We start from the raw sequence: 26508 nt of genomic DNA, 5'->3' as shown, positions 1-26508 counted from the left end.
TATTCAAGTTTTGAGTTGCCACATCATCAGTTGCAGAACATTAAAGGCATACTGTGACCAGCAGATTCAAGCACATTTGCTTGCAGCAGATTATGAAGAAATTAAAAATGCAACAGCAGCCTGTGTACTTGTTGCAAACTGAGCAGTATTAAATGAATATAGATGAAAATGAGATTTTGCCTCCCCCTTCTGCTCAGAGTGGTTTGTGTGAAGTGCATTTGGTTGGGCCACGTAGGCTAGTTAGAAGTTGCCAGAAATAAAACATGTGGCTGCTTACTTGAGCTGGTGCGTAATAAAAAAATTGCAAGCTCAGTCATGGGAGCTTGCTGTAGACTATATTTAAAGGAGCTGTAGCATAGCTGTGATGAAAACACTGACTGGTTAACTGGTAAGGCTACAGGTGTCTAAAAGAGATATTAATTGTACCAGGTGACTTTTAATCAGAACTGATCATTCATTTTACTTATTGTATATGACATCCCTTCCTTTTCAGTCATTGAACTGTTGAACACATCATTCATTTTAATTTTTATTTGTAATTGGCATGAGGCTGTTTTTTTGGGGACTAAACTCTGAATGTCATTCCTAAACCCGAACAGTCACATTGTGTATAACTGAAACTGTGATGCGTACAGTTCAATTTAATTTGGTGTTTTTCCAGCATATGAAGGGAAGATGCAGGGTTCCCCCCCAGTCCACTTCTCAGTCTCTCTTCTGATTCAGTGACCCCTACTGCATGCCACACATCACAAAATAGTTGTTCCTGAACCTCTTTAGTAGAAATATGGCAACTTTTGCCTGCCTTCTCCTCACCAGGCTCTGCAGTTCATTTCATTTGTTTTTGCATGGTTCCCTGCTCTAGTTCTGCTGGCGAAGGCTTTGCAGTATGGTGGTTAGAATTCTTTTTGTTTAACTTTCTGATCCTGTCAAAAACAAGAGGGGCACAAACCACAGCTTACACTCTCTTGGTGTAAACACTAATTTGAACCACTGAGCTTATGTATCTTGGGAGCTATGTCCCTGAGCTACAAGGATCTCTTCTTTCAGCTTAAATGGAGCTACATGCTCAGTAGGTCATCCTCAGTTGTGTCCTGCTTGGCTGTGCTTTTCTTTAGGTAAAGGTAAAGGGACCCCTGACCATTAAGTCCAGTTGTGACCGACTCTGGGGTTGCAGCGCTCATCTCGCTTTATTGGCCGAGGGAGCCAGTATACAGCTTCCAGGTCATGTGGCCAGCATGACTAAGCTGCTTCTGGCGAAACAGAGCAGCACACGGAAACACCGCTTACCTTCCCGCCGGAGCGGTACCTATTTATCTACTTGCACTTTGACGCGCTTTTGAACTGCTAGGTTGGCAGGAGAAGGGACCGAACAATGGGAGCTCACCCCGTTGCAGGGATTCGAACCGTCGACCTTCTGATCGGCAAGCCCTAGGCTCTGTGGTTTAACCCACAGCGCCACCTGCTTCCCTGTGCTTTTCTTTAATCCACAGCAAATATTGACCATAGTCCCAACCATGACACTCTGCACATGTCTAGAGACCCCCTTGCCGCTTACTGTTCCCAGGCTCCACAAGTAAATTGGGGCATTAAACGGGACATTCTGCCCCCCACTATACTTCCCCAGCTCTGTATCCATCTCTCCATTCCCCCCCCCCCACAACTCACCATAAACTAACAAGGAAAAGGAATGAATTGGTTTGGAATTCTCTGCCATGCATTTGTCTGATTGTCCTTTGCTTTAGAAACACTTGCCTATTTGGTTTAGGTTGCCCTGGGGAAGATAAAACAACTAAAATTCTAATTATCATGATGATAATAACAACTTGACCTCATTCATTGCTCTCTCAGCACCACACTCTACCCATGTACAGTGTGGGGATAATCATGCCACATGCATATCTTTTTATGTTTGGAGCATTTGAAATGTGCCATTTAAATGCCTTCTTTACATGAAGCTAGTTTAACCAGGCCTTCGGCTGATTAATATTCTACAGCCTTTTGTGTTTGCAGGTAGGTGGTTACTATTTTGTTGCTTCCATTTTGACTATTTATTTGTGCCTTAAAGGGCAGTATATAAATCAAACAAACAAATACATGTGGGAATGTTGTAATAATGTGTAATTTATCATTTGAAAAGAATGTGAAGTGTGACATTGGTTCTTTCTTCAATGTTTCTTCCACATTAACAGGGATTTTGTCAGTCTTCAAGATATTTTTGAACAAGTCAGCAAACAGTGCTGTTGATAGTACCAGCTAGGTTCACAAGTAAAAACGTTTGATTTTTGTGACTTGGCAAATAAGATTTAACATCCAGGTTAACATTCCCATTTTATATTTCCTGTCATTTTAGGAGTGTCAGCTGTTACAAGTTTTGGTTATGAGACCATGTATTTGGCATAAGAAAAAAAATCATTTCTTGCAGCGACTCCATGATAGATGGTGGAATATAGGTGGCCAGTATTAAGTATGCAAGGAATGCCAGTTGTCAGAAATGGTTGGGAGGAATAATGTTATACACTACCCTAGAATGAGGTATAACTACAGCTGTGAACACAAGTATGCCATGCTGCAAGAGTCATTATTGAACTTATGGATAATGGATATTTCCTTCCCAGTCTTGGTTTCTTTTTGACATTTAAAGAGAGTACAGAGTGGAGAACCAGTGGATGTGGAGAGGAGGTGCTTAAAACCTTTCTGATCATTACAGTATTTATTGATTTGGATGGGGAAAAGCTACACAGAGGAAAGGGTTGCAGGGGATAAGCTGTGGTGGGAACAGGTGAAGTACCTGTTGTTTTCTGCTGCTTCTTGCAACTGTGTGATTCTGCTCTGTATATCAGAGCTAAGCACCAAACTGGAAATCTTTGTTGGACACTGATATTTAGTTCCAATCTTAGTTCTTTTTTTCTTTTTCTTTTTTTTTTTAAAGAAAGCAACCACAGCAGGTAATGGATTAGTATCCATACCAAATTAGTTGCACTTAAATTCCCTTTGCAGTCATTGGGACAAATTGCTGATTACTTAAGTCAAATTGATTTCAGTTCATTAACTTTTTGCTCTACAGTTTTCTAGTGTGTTTCTTTTTGTCTGTAGCTTTCTCTCACTGTGATGATTATGCTAATTTGTAAGTGATTATACTGACTTCCATATTATAATCCAAATAAGTTCAGCTAAGTGAAGCAATTTGGTCTATATTTGGTCTTTGTATTCCATCCAAATTGGATTGGTGGCTTATCATATTTGAATTAAGGCAAGCCATGAGAATAAAGCAAAGAAGAATCCAACACGTTTGAAAGGGAACTTATAGCTTACTGCCAATTTAAGAGAATTGTGGCCATAGCATGTGTGTTCTATATAAAGCTTGCTACAGCTGTTTTCATGTCAGTTAAGGAGGCCTGAAAAGGGGGCTAGAATCTAAAATTCAGAAAACATCATTCTCTTAGAACTGACCATTCATAAATCTTCATTTTATTTACTTGTTTTTTTGCACAATGATTTAATCTGCTAAAATATATCTACTACTGATTTAAGTGTAGGTATTCCTTTGTATATAATTTTAAGTTTGCAATGCCTACAATTGTGGCAGCAGTTGGGGGGGCACTGCTGCCAAGTTTATCTGTGTACATTTCTTCACTCAATACTCTCTTCATGCGGGAATGCTGAACAGTAGAAGAAATATTGTTTTACAAAAATTCCACAAAGTAGGCAGACATTTTGTAAGGAAATACTTCTCACCTCCTTAGTTTTTAAAGCATTTTTTTCCAATTGAAGAAGGGAAATCTGCTTGTAATTGAAATAACACACCCGCATCTATCTCGTACCCTAATTTATGTAAGAAGTCATGGGTTATTAGTCTTTGTTTTCTAATGGTTCCACAGACCAACTTGAAAAGCAGGTGCAAAATTTGATGCTTGCTTGCGTAGCAGTTGCTTTTGGGGCAAGCAGGTGAGCGGCTGCATCTGTCTTTCATCACCACCACCACCTTCCAACATGAAAAAGCATGTTGCTGTCAAAAGATGTGTCTGGCATCATCAAAACTCTCCCTAGGGGCCAGTGAAGCTGAGGATGCTGGCAAGACAAAGCTGTTTTAAGACTGGAGATTGCTATCAGTCCCAAGGCAAAGTGTCTGCCAGTTGCAATTTGCAAGATGCTTAAGGAAGAGTGCATAATAATGGGTACAGAAAAGCCAGTGCTCTTAACAAGATTGTCCAGGTAAGGCTGTCTAGGGGGAAGAGGAAGGGAGTGAGACTTAGCCTGTGGGAACAAAGCAGGGCAACTTGAGTGAGAGAAAAGTTTTACTTTACCTGATGCCAGATCACTTAGTTATTTCACCAGTTTATCTTGCTCTACAGCAAAAAAAACAAAAAGCCAAGCCACCCCTATGTTGTTGTTGTTTAGTCGTTTAGTCCTGTCCGACTATTCGTGACCCCATGGACCAGAGCACGCCAGGCACTCCTGTCTTCCACTGCCTCCCGCAGTTTGGTCAAACTCATGCTGGTAGCTTCAAGAACACTATCCAACCATCTCGTCCTCTGTCGTCCCCTTCTCCTTGTGCCTTCCATCTTTCCCAACATCAGGGTCTTTTCCAGGGAGTCTTCTCTTCTACAGCAAAACAAAAAACCAACCCACCCGTATAGTGGTTTACAAATTGTCATTGAGAAGCCAGTCCCAGCCCTCAGGCTCACAGCATAGGAGACACAACATGAAAGGAGAATGGACAGGAGGGGAGTAGGAAAAATGAGCTCAGGCACTAATTCTTAGTTACAGAGATCTTGTGGTGAATTGCAGGAATGGAAAAATTAAATGAGGAAGCCAAAATTTGCCAGTCTTAAGAGAAGCCACTCTCACATCCTGATGCAAAGGCTGTTTAGGGGCAAATTCACACTGTGATTGCTGATGGTAGCCACTGCCATGTGCAAAATTAAGCTTTGTGCATGACATTGAAGACACTTGAGAAAGTGACCTTGGCAACAATATTCAGCAGTTGGATGGTCACCGAGTGCTGATGTCTTGTGGGCTCAGTGGTCATATGCCTTGAGGTGCGATAGGAATGGTGTCCCACTGAATGGCTTCCAAGTTAACATTGTTAGAATCATAGTCAAACCTGCATTTTAAGTTGTTTTATAGATGTATATTCTAAGATGTATATATCTAAGTGATTTAATAGTGTCCTTTGGCTTTTACTATAAATTCAGTGTCAGTTTTTCTTGATTCTTTTTTACTACTTGGGTGTTCAAGAACAGAATGTCGCTCTCATCCTAACACAGGTTGGTGTTAATGTTTTCATACTTTGACCTCCCCATGGTGATACGCTTTAAGCTATAGATTTGTACCGTTCATGAGAGCTCTTTCCCCTTTTGGTCAGACTTTCCTATGAATGTTCTTAAATTCTTGGCTGCGGGTTCGCTTAGGTTGGACCCCTTCTCTCTCTTCAGATTTAAAGCAAGCCCCCAAAGTAGCCAAGCATAACATTTTATTCTAATGCAATACATCTTTCCAATATTTGCCACCCCTTACAAGGTCTTTACAATGTATAATCTTTGGCTGTGATCCAGCGAGTCCTTTTAATACACCCTCTTAGCATTCCATCACCCTCCGCAATCTCTAAAGCATGCCTTAAACTTCTCTGCAGTTTGTTAGTTGACTAGGCTCTGCTAGATTTTTTTCTTTCTTAAACTCGCTGCGCCACAGTTGTCATGAGTGGAATAATCAGATGCTTGGGATTCCATTGGGTGTAGGAAAGGAAGCAAGGAAGTGCATTTGATTAACATTCTCAAGTAAGTTGAATCTGTAAGCCTTCTCAAAGTCGGGTTTGTTTTGGCTGCATGGGAAAACATGATTACAGCTGAGTAATTAGGTGAGAGTCAAATGAAGTGATATTTGAAAATGACGCAAGAATGACCTACACATGAAATTGCTAGAGGAGGCATGGTGGACATATGGACCGCAGAAGTGTTGCCATTCCAATTTCCAAGTTTAGAACATGAATCCCCATTTCCTTTTTCTTCGTTCTCATCTGGCTCTAATCCAGTTCAAACCTTACCTTGCGTGATGCTGCCCTTCCTCTTCCTCCCCCTGCGATGCTCTGAAATTGCTATGTTAACCATCTTTAAGTATCTTCAGTTCCAAGCATGGATTTCCCAACCATCTGCTACATATTTCCCCATACCCAGGTCAATATCTTGCATTGTTAAGAAAATAACATTTACATTAGAAATATTAATGTTTACATTTCAAAGCACTGCGGTCTGCGCAAACATCCCAAGCCAATGTGTTCCCACCATGTGCACAGTTGATATCTATTTGCTTTTGCACTTTACCAGCCCCCTTGGATGAATAGGGTCCTGGCTTTTGCCCCAAACCACACAACAAAGGAAATTGCATGTAAGTGAAGAAGTAAACACTTGTTATATCAGCCTAGCAATACAGACTCGGTAGCTGGGAAAGAGCTCTTGCAAAGGCAGAGGAGCAGCAACGAAAAATTCAGTCCGACAGCAAAGGCCAAGGTTACTGGCAAGAGCTCCAAGACTTCAGGGGAGCTGCTATGTTGTTTCAGTAAATTTCCCCGCCTCTCTGCCAAGCTTTTAAGCAGGGAGAGGAGGCAGATGAGTAATGAAGTCCATAGACAATTACCGTGTTTTTCTGTGTATTGGATGAGGTTTTTTGACTCAAAAATTACGTCAAAAAACGGGGGTTGTCCAATATATGGATAGTGGCATAGGGGGAGAAGCGGTGCGCCGCCAGCCAGCTCATTGGTGAGAGCGCAAATTCCCCCGAAGGCACTGCGCATGGTGTGCGCTCCCTGGATCGTTTCCCGCACAGCGGCATCAGAGAAGGTTGTGCTCCCAGGAGCACAACTTGCCCCGATGCCGCTGCATGCAGAAACGATCTAAGGAGTGTTTCTTGCCCGCAGCTCAACACCTTTGGGTCATCTCCCCTCATTTTCCTAAAATTGAGTTCCCAAAAATAGGGGGGTGTCCTTATACAAGGCGGCGTCCTATAGACAGAAAAATACGGTATTTCCAGGACTCTGAGGGCAATGGTAGGATCTGCAGAAGCTGGTTGGTTTGCCAGACACATTCTAGTCCCTTCACATTTTCTGTCAGGCCACCAGACACCCAAGTCATTGCATGTAAGGTTATGTATTGCACAAAAAGGCCAGCTGTTCAGCTGGCACAGCATCGCTGACGTGCCTGAGCTCATATTGATTCAGGAGGCACATACATGTGCAGTTAACAGTAGGTAAGCCCTCTTGTATGGAAAAGGAAGAGTCTTTGGCTCCTTTCCCTTCTGCTATTTCCTCCAGTTTGGTGAGCACAAATAGGTCTTGCAGTTACAGAATCATACAATTGTATTCATACAATTTTCACTGTAATCATGCTGCTAACCCAGAAGTGGCTTCAGCTAACACCCCACCGAAGCCAGTGAAATCCTCTTTGAGCCAGTCTTTGGCATCTAAATGCAAGGTCAGATCTAATAGCTCTGTCAGGCTGTGGGAAATCCCAGTAATTTAGTAAACTGCACTTCCAGAGAACTCTGCCTCCATCTTGTCTGGATTGGGCATCACTTTATTACCTTTACTCTCTCATTGCTGATCCAAACACGTGTTTAGAAGATAAGGAAAAAGGAGAAATTGGAAGCATATTGGTTAAAATAAGCTTGCCGGAGATATTGGACAGCAGCTGATTTTTCCACATTATACTGATTTGAATTAATGTGCCAAATCAGTATAAGATAACATGTCCATATGTTATTACGCCACAGGGTGTGTCCTCTTTCTTGCATTCATGGCCAGCAGTTAGTTGACCTTTGGTTAAATGGGTTCCTAAAAATATACCATGTCTCCACACGTAGTCCTGGAAAGAATAAATTAAATATTGGATAGGAAGTTAAAAATATATGTTTGAGTACGTAATGATCTGCTGTGATTCTCTAAATTGTGGGCCTTGCCTATGCCTGGTTGTTGTTGTTTTTATTATAGCTTGTGAACTTTTCATCTATATCAGCTAACGTATCCATGGAAGTAGGTGGGTTTGCCGTCAGTTTGCCAGATCTGTGACAGGCAAGAATTGAACTTGTGCAGCTATTCCTGCTAGAGAGAATGTATTAACAGCTGCAGACGTGTCAAAATCCAAGGCACAGTCCCTTGTTGGGGAGCAATGTTGTAGTGACAAGTCAGATGTACAAATCTGAGCACCTGATTCCTTAGGATAACGTTGGAAATCTGGTTGGAACAGGTTGGATGGGCAGGTACAGGAAAGAAGATGGGCCTTGTTTGGCCCTGAAGTTTTGGCAGAGAAACATTTATCTAGAGTGGCCAAAAACAACTGATGGGAACCCCAAGTTTAGTTTGAGTACTTGTTGTTTATAAACTCCATTTTCATATCCGTACTTAAAAGAGTGGCCTAGTGAGTTCCGATTAAAATATTTTTATTTTTTACATCATAGTTTATTTTAAGCTGTGTGCGTTGAGCCTTTTTCCTTATAAACACTATCAGGGATAATATTTATGGACAATCACTTGCTATTACAGGCATCGTTTATTTAAATTTTGACTCTGCAGAAGTGTTTTTGCAAGCCAGTGCTTCCTGTTTGCACGGTAGTAAGATGGAACCGTAGCATGACATGGTCACTCTGGCCAAATTTCTAATTCCTGACCCAATTGGTTTCAAATATGCAAACACTTCTACCTTGCAATAAAGTGTTTTTAAAGGGTTTTAGTTTTAGTATCATTTTACATCAATATTTGTTCCACATGGGGTGCATTTTCCCAGAGGGAGGCTGTCTTTTTGGAGACTGTCACAAGGAAAAGGAAAACAAGCCTTGCAAATTCACTTGACTCCTTTTCCCCCCAACCTTAAATAAGAGGTCACGCTGATGGTTTGGAATTGGCTGTTACACTTATACTTCCCACTACTAAACAAATAGGAAGTGTCTACAGAGTCGGAATTTGAATAATAAACTACCCCTCCCGTAGCAAGTAATATTAATAAATATTTTCCCAGGTCTTAGGGGAGGAAATAGTGACATTTTACTTATTTGTTTTTTATTAAATTTCTAGCCTGCGCTTCCAAGGACCGCAAGCAATACAATTTACAATTTAAGGCAATGCAATTTAAAATAAAAAACATTTAGAACATCTAAAAACACTATCACGTATCTTCATAGTTGCTAATTTCAAGGTTGCCATGGTCAGTAGTATCCCATCCAACACCTGGCTAGAAATAGATGTTTTTTATTTTCTCCTGAAAGTCAGCAATGAAGGAGGCAGAAGCAGCTCACCAGGGAGGGCATTCCACAAATGGAAGCAATCCCTAACCCAGTCCCTGGTCAATGCCAACTGGGCAGCAGCTACAGGTAGCACTACCAACTGGGCCTCCTACACCCGGAGGTCTCAGGGCGGTTCACAGAAAAAAATCAGAATATAAAACCACAAAATATATAATAAAAATAAAAACAACAACCCAGTGACCCACCAACACAACACACAAAACCACATTTTAAAAGGGCGTAAGATGTCAATCAAAGTAAACCAAGGCCTGGTTAAAAAGGAATATTTTTGCCTGGCACCTAAAGGTGTATAATGAAAGGGCCAGGCAAACTTCCCTGGGGAGAGCATTCCACAGACGGGAGCCACTGTAGAGAAGGCCCCGTTCTTGTGTTGCCACCCTCCGGATCTCTTGCTTGCATTTATAGCTGATAGTGCGGGAAACTTTGCTGTACGACTAGCTCCCCACCCCTCAGACTGTAAATCCCTCACTTCTGTCCTTGTTAACAAATGACCCTATAACTCTATTAAAAACAGAAGGTGTTACTTTCAAAGTGGCATTTTTTTTTTATTCCATTGGATATTTCATTGTGAGCATATAATAAATAGGAAGTCATTTGACCTTATTTGACTATCAGTTAACTGATGTACCAGTTTTCTGAAAGCCACTTGCTTCCCACAGAGGCCTTCCCTATCTTCCCGGAGAAAGATAGAAATGGACTCCTTGTTCTGCTTCTCCCTACAGAATTGGCACCAGCAGCTCTCCAGGCAAGTAAATAGAAATACGGAGTAAGCTGAAAGGGCTACTTTAAAATGCGTTCCAAGTTCCTTTCTAGCGTTGAGTCTGTGAGGTAGGCTTCAAAAAACACCGTTATATCCAAATCGGCTTTGATCATAGTGGAATTAAATTAGATACACACACGCATTCGCACATTGCCACATAGCAGCTTTTCACTGAGTTGGATCCAAACTTACGTTTTTGTGAATGGAAGAGCTTCCATCTGTGTACTTTTGATCCAGCAGAAGGCTCCTATTAATGGAAGGGGAGGGAGAGGCAGTATTTACCAGTCCTCCCTACCTCGAGGGTGTGAGGCGCTATAGGAGAAATTGGCATGTCACCTCCGTTCATCCATCAGTGAGAACAAAGTCTAGATCTGGTGGTGTTCTCTGGTTAGAATTTAGTGTTCATATACAGTCGTAACTTGAAAGCCAAACAGAATCCGTTCCGGAAGTCCGTTTGACTTCCAAAACATTCAGTAGCCAAGGCTCAGTTTCTGATTGGTTGCAGGAGCTTCCTGCAGCCAATCGGAAACTGCGCCGGACGTTCGGCTTCCAAAAAAGTTCAAAAACCGGAACACTCACTTCCGGCTTTCGATTGTTCGGGAGCCGAAATGTTAAGCAACTAAGCCATTCAAGATCCAAGGTACGACTACCACATTTCAGTTTCTCAAAGCAATGACCTCAACTATGGCACCATTGTAAGAGAGGCTAGTGTTGCTATTTTTTATTATTAAACATACTTTAAATAACTTGGGTAGGCTAGCATTCTATTTTTAACTTTGGGGTGTGGTGATTTCTGTCTTATTTATATGGGTTGCTTTTATTAAGGTGTTAACCCTGTCTTTGTGCTTCATTTTGTTTTTTTTTACCTATTTATTGCATGCTGACCTCATGCTGTAAGACATCATGGAAGTGCTGTAGGAATTTATAGGGTTGCCTAGAAATGTTTGATCTAAGATAAAATTTGGGTCTTCTTGACTGTCAGTGCCCATTTAGTCCATTCACTGCACCAGAAAACAGTCTATTTCTCTGTGAAATGGAATTTGAAAGAGTGTTTTACCAAAGAATGAGTCAGGTTTGCATTAACATCATCTTAAATTAAAACATTCATGTGGTTAACTGAAGGAAGTCTTGTTCTGTAGAAGACTTAGAAGAAAGTACAGGTGTTTTGTGGTAGTGTGAGTACATAAATGAACATGTAACACAAATAAGCTGTCTTCACCTATAGCCAAGCCTAGGTCTAAGAAAATTAAACATGACTGCATAGGAATGTCCTGGCTATTTCATGGCTTGTTTCTTTTCAGAACTCAGACATGTTTTGAGACTTGGTTTGTTCCTCAACTGGCTGGCTGTTTTTGGAAGCAGTTTTGACTTTTAGCAGAAAAACTGAATTCAGTCTTTTGTTAAGCAAGGGAGCTAACTATGCTCAAAGCTGTTTGTAAACTTTTGAGTGTTTATTCAAAATATGCTATTGGTGGTTGTTGTTTTTTTACAACGCATTTTCTTTCCCCCGAAAAAACAGGTTGTGAAGATGAGAAAAGAAGTGAGGAAAGTCAGAGTGCTGACAATTCGCAAACTAACTAGACATATTGCAAAACTGAAGGCAAAAAAGTAAGCTTAACAATTATTCTTTTTATGGTTTTCTGCAGTCCCAGGGCAACTGGTAGTAGGAGCTAAGGGCTCTTTCTAGCAGGAAAGTGGGAAGCAACCCCTTGCCCCTGCCCCTCTCTGGCCAAAAAATATCCCTCTTGCCATGATGACTTATTTCTTCCTGCAGCCTCCCCAGTAGTCCCAAGTCGCCACATTCTTTCATTTTCTATAACGTGTTTTGGAGTTTCCAGGTCCCTTTGGTAGCTAAGCCAATGCACTGTCCAAGCCTGGAATCATGGTTAAGGAATCTCCTCCTCAACCATGGGCATAGTGTGGGGAGGGCCAGGGCGGCCGTGGCCCTGGGCACAGATTTTTGAAGGGGCACGACGAGGGGGCACAGCCAGGGGTCCTCATCAAGTTCGGAGCAGTGAGAAGGCAAGCCAAGCTGCACCTGGTCCAGGCCTTGCGGGCTGGGGCAGCAGTGCCGCCTCCTCCTCCTCGTGGCTGGTGAAGGGCCACCCATGTGTGCCCTGAGCCGGCCGAGAGGGAGGAAGGGGGAGGGCACCACCACCAAGGAGAGAGCTGTCTCCTTTGCCAACAGGGCACCTCAGCCCTCAGGTCTGTCCTCAAATGGCAGCTTTGAATCTCTTTCTTCCTCCCCTCCCCTCACTTCACCTCACTTGCTGCCGACTCAGACCGCCATGGCTCAGTTGGCAGTGAGGGCTCCGGCTGGCATGGCTGCCCCCCTCTCTCTCTCTCACACACACACCCCGGGTGCCAGCAGCCCATGCTACACCACTGTCCTGTAGCCAAGCTAAGTCAGACCTTGGATTAGCTGCCATTCTGCACTCATATGATGTGCAAACCATTCCACTATGCTCCCAGTGCAACTTTTGCATTTCCTAACCATGAATAAGAGATTGCAAAAAAGAAAAGGGGAAAAAAGAACTGCACCAGGCCTTGGTAACTATTACCATGAATTATTTTACAGTGAATAATAACGGAACATAACATATGTAGTATTGCAATATTATTTAAATACCTTCCTCTTTCAGGGGCACGGAAGATGCAGTATTGAAAAACCATAAACGTGCAGAGAGGTTACTGGAAGAAATTCATGCCATGAAGGTAACGCTATGCATATGCCTTTGGATATCTAGTCTACAAACTGCTTAAATTACAAACATCTGTACAGGCCTTTTTTTTTAAAAAAAAAAATCCACTTCAAATAAATTTGTTTCAGATTTTGTATGGACTAGTTTTGGCTGTAAATAGAACATATGGGAGAGCAACAGACCACAAACGTGGTGGGAGACTATTTTTAAATTTATATTTTACTTTTTATTGGTGTAACTGTCAAGGTGCTAGACTAATTTGACTTGTACGTGTTGCCAAGCTAAACTAGCATTTGTTTCCAACAGACCAGTGTGCCTCAATTTTTAATTCCTGAACTGAATGATGACTGTTAAGTGCCTCTGCTGCTCAGAAATGCGATGGACATTTTGGTGGTTGACATCATAGTTCCTAGTCTTCCCACTTGCCAACTCCTTACATTTTTCTGCAATGCTGTCACTGCTCTAATGTGCAAAGCAGTAACTGACAAAATGGACTGAAACCAAAGTATTTTTTCTCTTCTGAAGCCAGGGTATTCATTAGCATTTGCAAGGCTCTTTTACTTCTCTTACACTGACATGCTGAGCCAGTAAATGTCTGGCAGGCTTTTGAATAACAGGTCTTTTTTGTAGCAATGAATAGCTTAATTACAGTCTCTTTTCTTCGTACAATATTTATAACTTTAAACGTCAAAGTGCAAGCCTGGTCTTTCAAATTAGCCATAAGATTAAGCTGCAGGAATGCTGTTTTCCCCTGCTAATGAATGCATAGTTTACTTTTCTAAACAGGTGAGCTATAGTAATTTTACACAATATGCTGGTTCTTGGAAGTATTTAAGAACTAATTATTAATGAAAAGTAGATTAAACAGCTTCCACTTTGGTGCCTATAGAATTGCCTTAAAATGTATACAGCAGTTTTCAAAGCACATAGCAAATGCACTGGTCTTTGTGATCGCCAAAGAAGAAGAAGATAACTTTAAAAGAGGGGAAATAAGGAAATGTTATTTTAAGTCTCTCTGAGACAGGCTACAGCCAAAAACACACACAAAATAATAGCAGAACTGGGTTGGATCCAGAATTTTGCTTAGCAGAGTTTCACTGGCACTGGAAGAAAGAAGTGATTTTAGTTTATTTGTCCTTTTCTCCGACAACCCCTACACCTCCTGAAAACTGCTCCATAGGGTTGGAGACCTGCAGGAGCTCTAGAGACAGCATGGCAAAAGGGGAAGTCAGTGGAAATCCTTTTCCATTCCTCTGGACAGAACCAGAACCCAATGCCTTCTATGAATGAACTCTTCCATTGAAGAAATAGCCATTATGGATCCAGCCCTTTGTCTTTTAGCTATCTTGCCCTTTCTTCATTCCATCAAAAATGAAGGCTTTTAGTATCTGTGGAATTGCAGGGCACAGCTATGTTTTTGGACAAGCAAACGGACTTGCATTACAGAAACTTGATGCTGTGTTTCAGATATCCAGTTCCCTGCAGAAACCAGAAATACTGATTACCTGTACCATTAATAGAGTGGTACCGTGGGTTAAGAACTTAATTCGTTCCGGAGGTCCGTTCTTAACCTGAAACTGTTCTTAACCTGAAGCACCACTTTAGCTAATGGGGCCTCCTGCTGCTGCCGCGCCACCGGAGCACGATTTCTGTTCTCATCCTGAAGCAAAGTTCTTAACCTGAAGCACTATTTCTGGGTTAGCGGAGTCTGTAACCTGAAGCGTATGTAACCCGAGGTACCACTGAATTGGAATTTCGGCATGTTGCTGTCCTTGAAATGTGTCAAGCCTCTGAAACTTTGAAGCACTCCTAAAGTGAACCGTTGCAAGCTTGCATTTGGAGCACTTGCAGAATGCTTAGAGGACACACACAAAGCAGCCCTTGCCAAAATTGTCAACCTCCTTTCCCTGCTCCAAGGTCTGGAAACTTTCCTTGGTGAAAGGAGGAAAAGTGGCTGAGGCATTGAGTGCGCCTTGGGCTCCTTAGGTTGTCTTCTCCTGCTGTTGATGGGACTGAGACTACCAGACCCAAAGTGCCCTAAAAGGCTTCTTTGTTTGTGGAAATTATGTGTAAAGTTTGTTTCCTACCAGTATTCTTGGACTTGGAATCCAGTATCATCCCTGGCAGGAAAACACTCTCTGCCGTGGCCAGTGAAGCATCCAGTTCTGTTGTCGTCGTCTTGTGCCTATAGTGCATTCCATAGTTTGGGAGCAGTTCACGGGATTGAAGGGATTGCTTGCTTCGATCCTGGTTGCAAACATTCAAGCAGAGGCTCTCACATTTTACAATGAACTTTGCCCGAAAGATTCTATAACTCCTACTGTCAAGCTCAGGCATAGGCAAACTGAGGCCCTCCAGATGTTTGGGACTACAGTTCCCATCATCCCTGACCACTAGTCCTGTTAGCTAGGGATGATGGGAATTGTAGTCCCAAACATCTGGAGGGCCCGAGTTTGCCTATGCCTGGTCAAGCTTTTTTCTAGGTGAAGTTCATTATGTTTGTACCTCTTTCATATGTAAACATGAAGTTTCTTTGCGAAACAGATTTCGAAATAGATTCAGGGGCAAAAACAGCTTCAGCTTGGAAAAAAAACCATTTCTGTTTTGCAACGTAACTTGCATTATATAAAATTTGAAATACAGACCGCTGTGTGTCGAGCCCTCTTAATCTCATGTCATGTTGGGCTGTGAGTTTACCTGTTTTTTATTTTAATGTAAAATACTTTTGGGGGTTAACACATTCTGCTAGGTGCTAACAGTTACATATGAAGAATTGTTCAGTAGTCACTGTGTATGGTACCCGATAAGATTTAGGCACTTGCACTTGAAAAATGAATACCAGCCAGATGATGGTATGTATTTGATGGAACTTGAGAAGTCCTGTCACAAACTGTTAAAAAGATTAAAGTTTTTCTCTATGGCAGGTTTGTTCTTATGACATCAGTGTGGTCTGGTCCAAGGGGCTTTCCCCCTTGATATTTGCACTTTATATTTATTAAAAGAGGACTAATAGGCATATGTAGTAATCAGATGATTCAGAAATCCCAAACATTCCAAACTCAAAAGCTAGAAATATCCTCTTTGCAGGCAAACAACATTGGTTCAAAATTCTAGCTACGTGGATGAAAAAACTGGGTTAATTGTTTGCAGGAGTTCTTGAAGCTATTGGAACAGAAAACTGTTTTTAGATTCTTCAGGCTTCATTTTGCCAAAACTGTATAAAACATTTATTTTAAAATACAGGAAAGAGACAAAGAACGCTATGAACCTTGCTAGTTCTTCCTCTGTACGTGATTTATTTTATGGATGTCCAAACTGGACATATAAGATGTATTTGTAGAAAAAGAGGGTGGATTACAATAATACTATTATTTGGCCTTCATTGATTCAATTTATCCTATTTCACAAAATATATCACATGACATGTTACAAGTTTTTATGTAAACCCATGTCACTGTTCTGAAATGAGCATTCTGGGCCAGTGTAACAGAGCTGAGGTGATGCCCAGCTAATCCCTACTCACGGTAGACCCATTGAAATCAGTGGACTTACGTTACTTAAGTTCATTGATTTCCATGGATCTGCTGATATTGTGTATTAGTTGAATGTTGCCTATGATCCGCAAACCCTAATTAAGAAATTGGGAACTTGCCATAAGATTCCATGGTCCTGGCAAGGAATAAATTCCCTCTTCCTGCCTTAACAACAGTTAAGGCGCACATCAGTATCAACACAGCTGACCATTAAAGCTAAAGAAATTTCAAGAATAATCTGCCTCCGATGGTTCAAAGTTAGGTATGAATTTGTCTGCAAATACAGTGGTACCTTGGTTCTCAAACACCTTGATTTACTGCCTCCAGGACTGCCTTCCGCCACCAGCAACCTGTTAATCTTAAAAAGGAGGCATTGTACATATTCAGGAAACAAAGTACTGCCTTGCTTTCACAATACAGTGGTACCTTGGTTCTCGAACTTAATCCATTCCGGGAGCCCATTTGACTCCCGAAACGGTTTCAAAAACCAAGGCATGGCTTCCTTCACTCAATCGGAAGCCATATCGGACATTCGGCTTCCGAAAAATGTTCGCAAACCGGAACACAAACTTCTGGGTTTGCAGCATTTGGGAGCCAATTTGTTGGGGAGCCAAGCTGTATAGTTTCCTTGCAACTCCCTTGCCTGCTTTAGAATGGCTGCAGTTGTACATGTATGCATGTTCACTTTTTGTGCCTATAATGTGATACATGCAAGACAAAGATAAGGAGACAAAGAGAGTTGCATTTTTAAAAAAATGTTTCTGGAATGAGTCGCAAGCTTGGGGGGTGTATTTGCGTGTTTCTCTCCTCCCAGCGAGATGCATACGTTCCTGGCATGAAGGCGCTTCCTTCTGTGTGTGAAGTTGCCACAAGTTGCCTTTTTTCTATATGTGAGCTGCTGTAGCAGGATGGCAAATTATAAGCAGATTAGAATGCCTATGGCAGCTTGAACTTTTGCTTTGTGCAAGGAAGAGTATTAATATCACACAAGAGAAGAACAAATGCCTTCAAGATGAAATTTTTATGCTCCGCATTGTCTCTTCTGAAGTCAGTTCAGGGAGCAGGGTCATAAATAATGTTTGTTTTTCTTAATTATTGGGTAATGACAGCCAATACAATCCAAAACAGCTTAATGGCTTGCCTTGTGTCCAAAATGGAATTTTAAAAATCTGCTCTGTGTTCCGACTACTTTTGCTGCTTTTCTCTTCTCTCTGGTTGAATCGCAACCATTTTAAGCATTCTTGCGGTTGTTTTTCAATGCCTGTGCCATGTTGGTAAATATGATTGCAAGAAAATGGCTTCATTTATATATTTAATAAGTACTTCTTGAACGGGACGCAGGTGGCGCTGTGGGTTAAAGCCTCAGCGCCTAGGACTTGCCGATCGAAAGGTCGGCGGTTCGAATCCCTGCGGCGGGGTGCGCTCCCGCTGCTCGGTCCCAGCGCCTGCCAACCTAGCAGTTCGAAAGCACCTCCGGGTGCAAGTAGATAAATAGGGACCGCTTACCAGCGGGAAGATAAACGGCGTTTCCGTGTGCGGCTCTGGCTCGCCAGATGCAGCTTTGTCACGCTGGCCACGTGACCCGGAAGTGTCTCCGGACAGCGCTGGCCCCTGGCCTCTTAAGTGAGATGGGCGCACAACCCCAGAGTCTGTCAAGACTGGCCCGTACGGGCAGGGGTACCTTTACCTTTACCTTTTTACTTCTTGAACTTGAATTCTAAATTTGCTACCAAGTGGAGTTTAGAGTTTTCCTGAAGAAAAAAAGGAGACAGAACTATGTACTACCTATGAATTTACAGCAGGGTTTTCAAGCGAAGGATTTTTTCTACTTTACATTTACAAAGTGGCATGAATATTTCATGGAATGTACTTGTAAGAGCAGTGGCTAGCTAAATTACAGTTATACCTATGCCAGTGAAATACCATAACATCTAAATTTTAGGACTTCCAACTGTAATACCATTTTCTGCCAGAAAGGGTTTTAGTGGACTGTTCAAGTTCTAGGTCATAATGAGTATGGATTGGCTTTACCTGCAGCCAATTGGAAGCCGCAGATGTCCTGTTGGACATTCCGGTTCCAAAGAACGTTCACAAACCAGAACACCCACTTCCGGGTTTGCAGCATTCGGAAGCCAAAATGTCTGAGTACCAAGGCGTTCAGGATCCAAGGTACAACTGTATTTGAAAATTAAAGAGAAAACTACTTATGGTGATAGTTACTACCTAAGTACATGCCCACATATCAAAACTAGGAAAGCTTGTTCTTGCTTTAATCCTGATATTGCTTATAATTGAAATTTGATTTTGACTTTGGGGACGGTGATGTGGAACACATTTCAAGGAAAAATTAGAGGATACTATCCCAAGCGAATGCTGACATACACAACTGAAGAATTGCTAAGGAAATGGAATGTTCAAACATTGCAATTTTGGTTTTTGTGATTGCCCCACTGAATGATGTTATGACCCAGCTTTTTCCTTTTGTCCAACTTGGTTTTTGTAGCATCGATAACCAAAATACTTTCTGCAGTAGCTTGCAAAGAGCAGTTTGGAGAGCGACTGCTTTTTAAATCACCACAAAATTACGGTCTTGCAAACGAATGTTTTCATCCTAGAGGAAAGACGGTTAATTATATTTCCTATATGTGACTACTGACTTGAATGGGAACCATGGGGCTGAAACCGTTCCTCTAGTTACACTGTCTAAAATGCGCATATCATAGTTTCCAGGTTAAACTTTATGCTGAAGTCATTGCTTCCATTTTGTCTTGGAAGCCTTTTAAAATCATGAAAATAAGTTTAGGAACATGTCACTGCATTTGAAAAGTTAACTGTGCCAACACTTTTGTACGTATCTGAATTGTATCTCACTGATTTTGTTGGTGCTTTTCCCAAATTCAACAACTTCAACAACAACAATAGTGACATTTTATTACAGTCATAGACCAGCATAAGGAAAGAGGGGTACAATAATTTAAAATCATATAAAATCTAAAAAACAAAACAAAACACCAAAAGGAGTTAAAACAGAATATATATATAAGTCCAAAAGAAGCTAAGAAAGTCTAAAAGAAGGGTTAGGAACATCAGACAAGAGTGCAAAAGGCTAGTATATATAAGACCACAGATATCAGTCTACAGAGCACTCGAAGTAAGTATGCACAGAATTACAGTCTTAAATCTATATGTGAGCCAGTAGAGTTTAGTTTAAAAGGAAGCATTATCCAAAGGGGTTATTTTAGGGATTCTAAGGGCATATGCATGCCCAAGGCCTTTAAAAAAAATTAATGGGTTTTTTGGTATAATTTTAACAACATACCTTTGTTCCATATCGCAAACTGCATTACTTGTTGGTTTTGAAGAAAGACTAGTTCAACTCTGAAGGTTGCCGCCAAGTAAGACTCACTGAAATGAATGAACCAAAGATAGTCATTAATTTCAGTGGGGCTACTCTGAGTAACATTGAATACAACCTCCAGTTTTTATAAAGGAATTATGCTTATTTGGATTCTTGTCATTATTTGGAATGGTATTGTGGCTGAATTTTAAGTGAGTGGGGATTCCTAGCAGCAGGAGATAAATTTGTGTCGATTTAGTACATTGAAATAATGCCATTGTTATCGGTAGAAATACCAGTGCATAAGTTTACTTTAAGATTAAATTTCGTCTTAAATTTGATGTACTGGTAAACTATTTTATAGTTTATGAAACTTTGATAAATAACAGCTCTTGTCAACAGAGCAAAGTGTTTTAGCAGCCTGCCTACATCTGTCTACTTTGTGTGTAAAGATATTTGTGGGTTTCTTTTCTTTACACCTGTAGACTAAGATTTCCCTGGGCCATAGGGTTGCATTCCTTACCATAGGAGTTGGAAAACTCCGCCCGGCAGCCCTAACTAGGCTCATCATGGCCCCATATGGTCTGTGAGGTGGTTTTCTCCAAACCACTCCCCCCCCCCCCATAGTTAATGTCTTTTGTAACATCATCTGCGTTGTGAGAAAACTGCCAAGGAGCAGTCAGTAGTCTTAAGGTGCCCTTCACAAGGCTGCCGATCAGCCTGTCAAGAACTCTGTAGCATAGCTAGCCCCTGCCAAAAGTGAGGCTTGAAGTCATTGCCAGTCAGCTGTAAGGTACTGTACCTAATTTAATCTGGCTAAGATGGTTGTACCGTGGAGTTCCTGAGCTGGTCATTCTCATTTTACAGAGAAGCTTGGAAACATAACCAGAGAGATTGTGACTTGGCTCAGCTGGCTCTATTTGAGTTGTGATTTTAGGCCAGGTCCACTGCACAACTTTATCAGTTACACGCTATTTCTGTGACATCACACAAGATGCATGCTCAATTCTTCTTTGTTAATTCAGTGTTGGCCTTAAATATAAACTTGGAGATACAGTTGTACCTTAGAGGTCGAATGGAATCCGTTCTGGAAGTTTGCAACGGACGTTTGGGTTCCAAAGAACGTTCGCAAGCCAGAAGAATCACTTCCAGGTTTGCATCGTTCAGGACCCAAAATGTTTGACTTGCAAGTCATTCGAGATTCAAGATACAACTGTAGTGGGTATCAAGTTCAAATTAGTCTTAACTGATGATTCTTCCTTTAGGTTAGGTGGAGGTGGTGTTGGAACTCCTTGTGGGTGAAGTTTATTGTAAAGCTAGTAAGTGGGGTGGGTGTGTTTTCCCTCCGAAGGCATGAGGATGTTTTTCCCCAATTGGCACCAAAACTTCAAATGACATTCCCATCTGCAAAACCTGGTGTGAATTTGACCACAGTAGCTATCAGACGGCTGGAACTTTCATCACCTTGCTATGACCAAAAGGGGAAAAAATCCCCTTGCTATTTTAAATTTGCAATTCCAGATGTGATGTGTTACTTGCATTTCTTACCAACAACCAGACAATAAACAACAAGTTTTAAAATAGAATACTGGAACGAAAGTCACAAACTGAATTAGCCTAAGCCATTCTCCATATTGTAGCATATTGTGGAAGAATTAAGAACATTTTAAATGATACTCGGTGAACTGCAGGTTCAATCCACTGCTCAACCCATTACTTGAATTATGTCTTGTATGGAGTTGCCAAGATACAGAAGTACATCAGGGTACCATAGGAGCCAACTCCCAGGGGCTGTGGGGGCTTTGACCCCCACAATGAAATATTTGGGGGGGCGGACCCCCACAAAGTTGATGGGCATTCCCATTCAAATTTTGTGTGCGCACTGTATCATGTGATTGATTATGCAGGGTGGGGCTTACCTGCCCCCCCCCCCAATATTTTATTCAGGTTGGCACCCCTGCATTGTACAGAACATCACTAAAGAATGTAATGCCTTATGTCAGTTAGAAATCATTTATATTTCCAGGGTGACCCGAAGTGGAAGCTGTGTGGATTGTTTTTTCTAAATATAGACGATTCAAATGCAGATTCTAATTTTTAATTTCATATCCAGTGGTACCTTGGTTCTCAAACGAAGCAAGCCCATAGGGAAAATCGTCTAGCGAAGCGACGCAAAAACTGAAAAACCCTTTCGTCTTGCGGGTTTTTCGTCTTGCGATGCATTCGTCTTGCGGGGCACCACTGTACTCCGAAAGAAAACTGTACAGGAGGTGGAGAACTGTAAATGCTGAGTGATTGAAATTTGGGGACATTGTTTACTGCACTATGCAGCTGGCGTTATCCTAGAAGGGCTGTGTTATAGGTCAACTTGTGTGCATATGGTGGATTTGTTTTATTTTATTAACATACAAAATTGAGCATAAAACAAAACCATCACAGAAAACAGATATGAAATATCAAAGCAGAAACAAGAAGAAGGCCAGAGACCTCAGTAATGCCTTCCAGATTTTTGGTATAATAGGAATTACAACGAGTCTATATATTTTAAAAAAAATTAAACACCATTAACATAGATATCTCTTATTTTTCAAGAGGGATGAGCTGCATTTCCAGTTAGATTTTAATCTAAATTAGATTTTAATCCTGTTTTGCCAAAAAGGGGAAATGAAAGCCTTTAGCTAACTCTATTTCTCTCTCTCTTTTCCCCCCACAGGAGATAAAGCTTGACCACGTTACCAAATTAGCACTCGAAAGAGAAATTAATTTTGAGATTGTTTGCAAAAAGGTAGGATTCTTTGTGCATTTGTGTTAAGTCATCATGTAAACATGCTTGCGGGAAAGAACCCACTTTCGACCTGAGCAAATATATTTACAGTGGTACCTCATGTTACATACTTAATCTGTTCTGGAGGTCCGTTCGTAACCGGAAACCGCTCGTAACATGAGGCGCGCTTTCATTAATGGCGCCTCCCGCTGCTGCCATGCCTCTGGAGCACAACTTCCGCTCGCATCCCGGGGCAAAGTTTGCAACAAGGGGCATCTACTTCCAGGTTAGTGGAGCGCATAACCCAAAGCTTTCGTAAGGGGGACGGTACGTAACCCAAGGTACCACTGTACAGCCACCCCAAAGGTTTGTCACAGGGTTTCATGTTATGTTGGTGCTGATGGTGTATGTCATTGTAGATCCTTCAGAGCACTTTTCTAACGTTGTGACATTTCAACAACAAAGGTATGTGCAGATGCCTGCTTTGGTTATGATGGATGCCTTGATGAGATTTCTGCTCTCAGTTGCAAATGTCTCTGTTCTTCATTTTTTCGGTGCATTGCAAGTTTAGAAGAAGAAAAACTCCATGCATATCTCATGGAGATACCGTATTTTTCGCCCTATAGGACGCACCGTCCCATAAGGCGCACCTAGTTTTTTGGGGGGGAAGTAAAGGGGGGGAATTATTTTTTTTCCCCCGACGCGGGGCTGGGGCGGGGGAGGCCTGAGCTTCCCCCAACCCCAGCCCCCAAGCAGGCAGCTCTCTGCAAGCTGTGGGAGCCCAGTGCTGGCTCCCGCTGCTTGCGGAGAGGTCCGCGAAGCCTGGACGCGCTGAGCTCAGCGCGTGCAGGCTTCAGCAGGCAGGCAGCTCCCGCTGCTTGCGGAGAGGTCCGCGAAGCCTGGAGAGCGAGAGGGGTCGGTGCGCACCGACCCCTCTCGCTCTCCAGGCTTCAGCAAAAGCCTGCATTCGTCCCATAGGACGCACACACATTTCCCCTTCATTTTTGGAGGGGAAAAAGTGTGTCCTATAGGGCAAAAAATACGGTACTTTACAGGTGTCTATTTAGATTGTCAGCACTTTTGCTTTTGAGGTAGGAGGTGAGCTGGGGGATAGGACTCTAGATGTTTTTGTAAGCACCTCACAGCTGATCTGCATTGTCCTATTTTATTTATAAACCAGCATCTCTATATGAATGCCAAAATAAATTGTATTTCAAATCTCATCTCTGGTGCAGTTGATTACATAGGTTTTAGGTGCAGTTGTCTATCCAAGAAAGAGGGCAAAAGTTGCTGGATGGCATTTTGAGATACATTTTGCAGATTTTACATTGGGTGACATTCAACCCTGTTAGACACTTTGCACAATGGACTTCAGTTCAGACAATTGGGATTCTCTCTTCTCCCTGAAGCCCTTCATATGTCCCCAAAATCTGCTGCAGAGGCTTGGGGGAAATCCCATTTGTTCCTTTGGAGAAGAAGTCCCATCATGTTAACTGGTGCGACATTGGACCTTGCTCATTTATTTTTTCAGGGATTGTTTTTTCCAGGGGAAAAAAGGATTCGGCTGCAAGTTCATCATATGCAATGAAAACCTTTGTGTTGTAATAATAATAATAATAATAATAATAATAATAATAATAATAATAATAATAATAATTTATTATTTATACCCCGCCCATCTGGCTGAGTTTCCCCAGCCACTCTGGGCGGCTCCCAATCAGTGTTAAAAACAGTACAGCATTACATATTAAAAACTTTGTCATTGCTTGAAATGGTCAACATTTGTTTTAAAAATTGTATATTTCCTATTGTCAGTGGATAACTTAATAGCATGGATATCTTATCACAGGATGGAGCAATTTATTTATTATTGAGATCCATCTTGTTAGTTAATGGATATAGTTAGAAAGAGGCAAACTTCTTGTGCCTGTCAGTGTCCAGCTTACAGCTGTCTTTGAAAGGGGGAGTTCTCAGATTTCTACCAATGCCCTAGCTTTCCTTTCAAACTTTGCCAAAGCGGAATGAGCCGATGTAGGCAGATTTGCTTACTCTGTGTAATATAATTTAAGCATATAATGTGAGTTTCTTTGGCGGAATTTCTGTTTCTAGCAAAACCACAACATACATACAATTCACCAATATGAGAGTTTAGGGTTTGTTGTGATCTCTTTTTGTTGTCGTTGGTTGATGCTTTTAAAGGAAAAACCAATTTATTAATACAAGGTACAGGAATCAATGTCATTTCTCCTTTCGGTGCTTCTCAGTGCATTTCGTTTTGGCCACTACGTTTTAACTAGTATACATACATTAAAAGGAAGCGGAAATTGTTTTCGACGCTTGGGGAAGATGAAGAATTAGAATGTAGAATCGAGTATGTTTAAGTGGAGCAGCTGATTGCGGTCAACCTAGCACAATGTTCTCCACTCTCCTCCACCATGTGCCCCCTAAATCTGTTCTGGGAGATCCCTCAAGCCCTCGGAGCAGATTTTGGGATGGTTTAGGGCATGTCCTGGGGGAGAGAGGGAACCCCATTGTGCTAGTGCTGATCATTGCGTCAAATATTTGTGGGGTGGGGAGTCTACTTTAGAGAAGTACACGAAGGGAGAGTTTCTCTCATGTGCCCTTCAGTAATGGGGAACCTGTGGCCCACAGGCCTTATTAAGCGGGCCAGGCTTCTCTGTTTGGGCGTGAGGCCCTTTCAGCTAAGTCATACCCACCTGTACTATACCTGACATCATAGATATATGAAATAAGGTACGGAGCAGGAAATGGGGCTTGACAGCACCTGCAAGCTACACTGCTCAATACTCAGCTGTGCACTGGGCTTTAGAAGTTGCAAAACACTGACAAACAGCTTATCGGCAGTGCCTGCAAAGTACCGTTCTTCAGCCGTGTGGTTTGATTTGAGACCACACAGACAAAGGGAATCGGGTCATCTGATGTTATTGTGATATCAGGTGACTGACAGGTGAATAGCTCCGCCCACCTATCAGACAGGGCACCTAGTGGAGAGGAGAGAAGACTCCAGCCCACGGACCAGACCTAGTTCTCCCTCCTTCCATTGCGGTGATCTTACAAGAAGACCATTTCTCCATCATCAAAAGTGTAAAGGCAAAGGTTTTCTTGGTCCAGATGTGGAACAGTCTGCCTCGACCAACACTTTTTTGTATTTTTTTGGAAGATAGGTGAAAACAGGTCTTTTCCCCAATATATATGTGCCAATAGATTGTCAGTTATTTGGGACTTAGTATAACTTTGGCAAGCTTTTATGGCTAATGATTGAATAGTATTTTATTGGTAATACTGTTACTGTGTTCTTTGTGAGCCATTTATACACTTCAAAAATAAATTAATAATTTAAAAAAATACGTAAGCAATGCATGGGATGGAATGCATGGGAAAGCCCGTTGCTTTTATGCAGTGTGCATTACAGCCACTTGAAATTTATTGATTCAGAAGTTTTGGAATCCAAATCATGATGTTTCTCTGCTGGCTCAAGGCCATTCACTTTGAAAACGTTATGTTTCCTTCATGCTAATTATACATTTATGTTGCTTGATAGAAGATGCTGGCATTTGTTACAACATTAATAACAGAACACATAATTACTTACTTGGATTTTTAACATTCTTTGCCTTATTTAAAAATTCTGTGTGCAGTTCTTAAGCCAAGAAGAAACAAACTTCTGTGAAATCTCTGCTGTCATTTTTAGCTAAATAAGTCTTGGTATTTGTTGGTGACATCTTATACTTAATGTGTACTTTGTAGGAAGTGAGTGCTTGGGATTCTGTCAATATGCATCTCATCCTAAAGTCAAAAGATACATGCGGTGAGCAGGTGTCATTGCTTTTGTGATCTGCACATCTTCAGGGCCAGACCTTATACTAAGATATCCCAAATTACTGCAGTGGGGTAGCCCTGTTAGTCTCTTGCTGCAAAAAACAGTTAAACCCCAGACTGTTGTAGCCCCTTAAATGCCCTTATGGTGTTATCTTTTGTGAATTCAAACCCACCGTGTCAGATCACTCTGCTCAGTAGGGCTTCACTAGTAGTTTAAAAGGCTGCTCGGAGTTCCCTGGACACGAATGCAGTAAGAAGCAAGTTTAATGTTTCTTCATAAG

At 41.6% G+C, this 26508-nt stretch overlaps 1 protein-coding gene and 1 long non-coding RNA gene across 3 annotated transcripts in view; one reads left to right on the top strand and one right to left on the bottom strand.

The window, feature by feature from the left end:
• The window catches only part of SRFBP1 (serum response factor binding protein 1), a 43271-nt gene that overhangs the window by 8640 nt on the left and 8123 nt on the right, over positions 1 to 26508 (top strand). For both annotated transcript variants that reach the window (XM_081930709.1, XM_081930710.1), the window contains exons 2-4: positions 11571 to 11659; positions 12694 to 12766; positions 22337 to 22408. In XM_081930709.1, the coding sequence (XP_081786835.1) occupies positions 11571 to 11659; positions 12694 to 12766; positions 22337 to 22408 (234 nt within the window). The remainder of the gene's footprint in view (positions 1 to 11570; positions 11660 to 12693; positions 12767 to 22336; positions 22409 to 26508) is intronic.
• Positions 624 to 1651, bottom strand: LOC309380724. Its single transcript, XR_014173078.1, has 2 exons — positions 1460 to 1651; positions 624 to 1091 (listed from the first exon to the last, which is right to left on the bottom strand). It is a non-coding gene; the product is annotated as an uncharacterized lncRNA (long non-coding RNA).

Source organism: Podarcis melisellensis (assembly GCF_964234715.1).
Source record: "Podarcis melisellensis genome assembly, chromosome: 11".
In the NCBI taxonomy this organism is placed as follows: Eukaryota; Metazoa; Chordata; class Lepidosauria; order Squamata; family Lacertidae; genus Podarcis; species Podarcis melisellensis.
The sequence above is the reverse complement of the archived record's forward strand: the minus strand, read 5'-3'. Positions and strand labels throughout refer to the sequence as shown.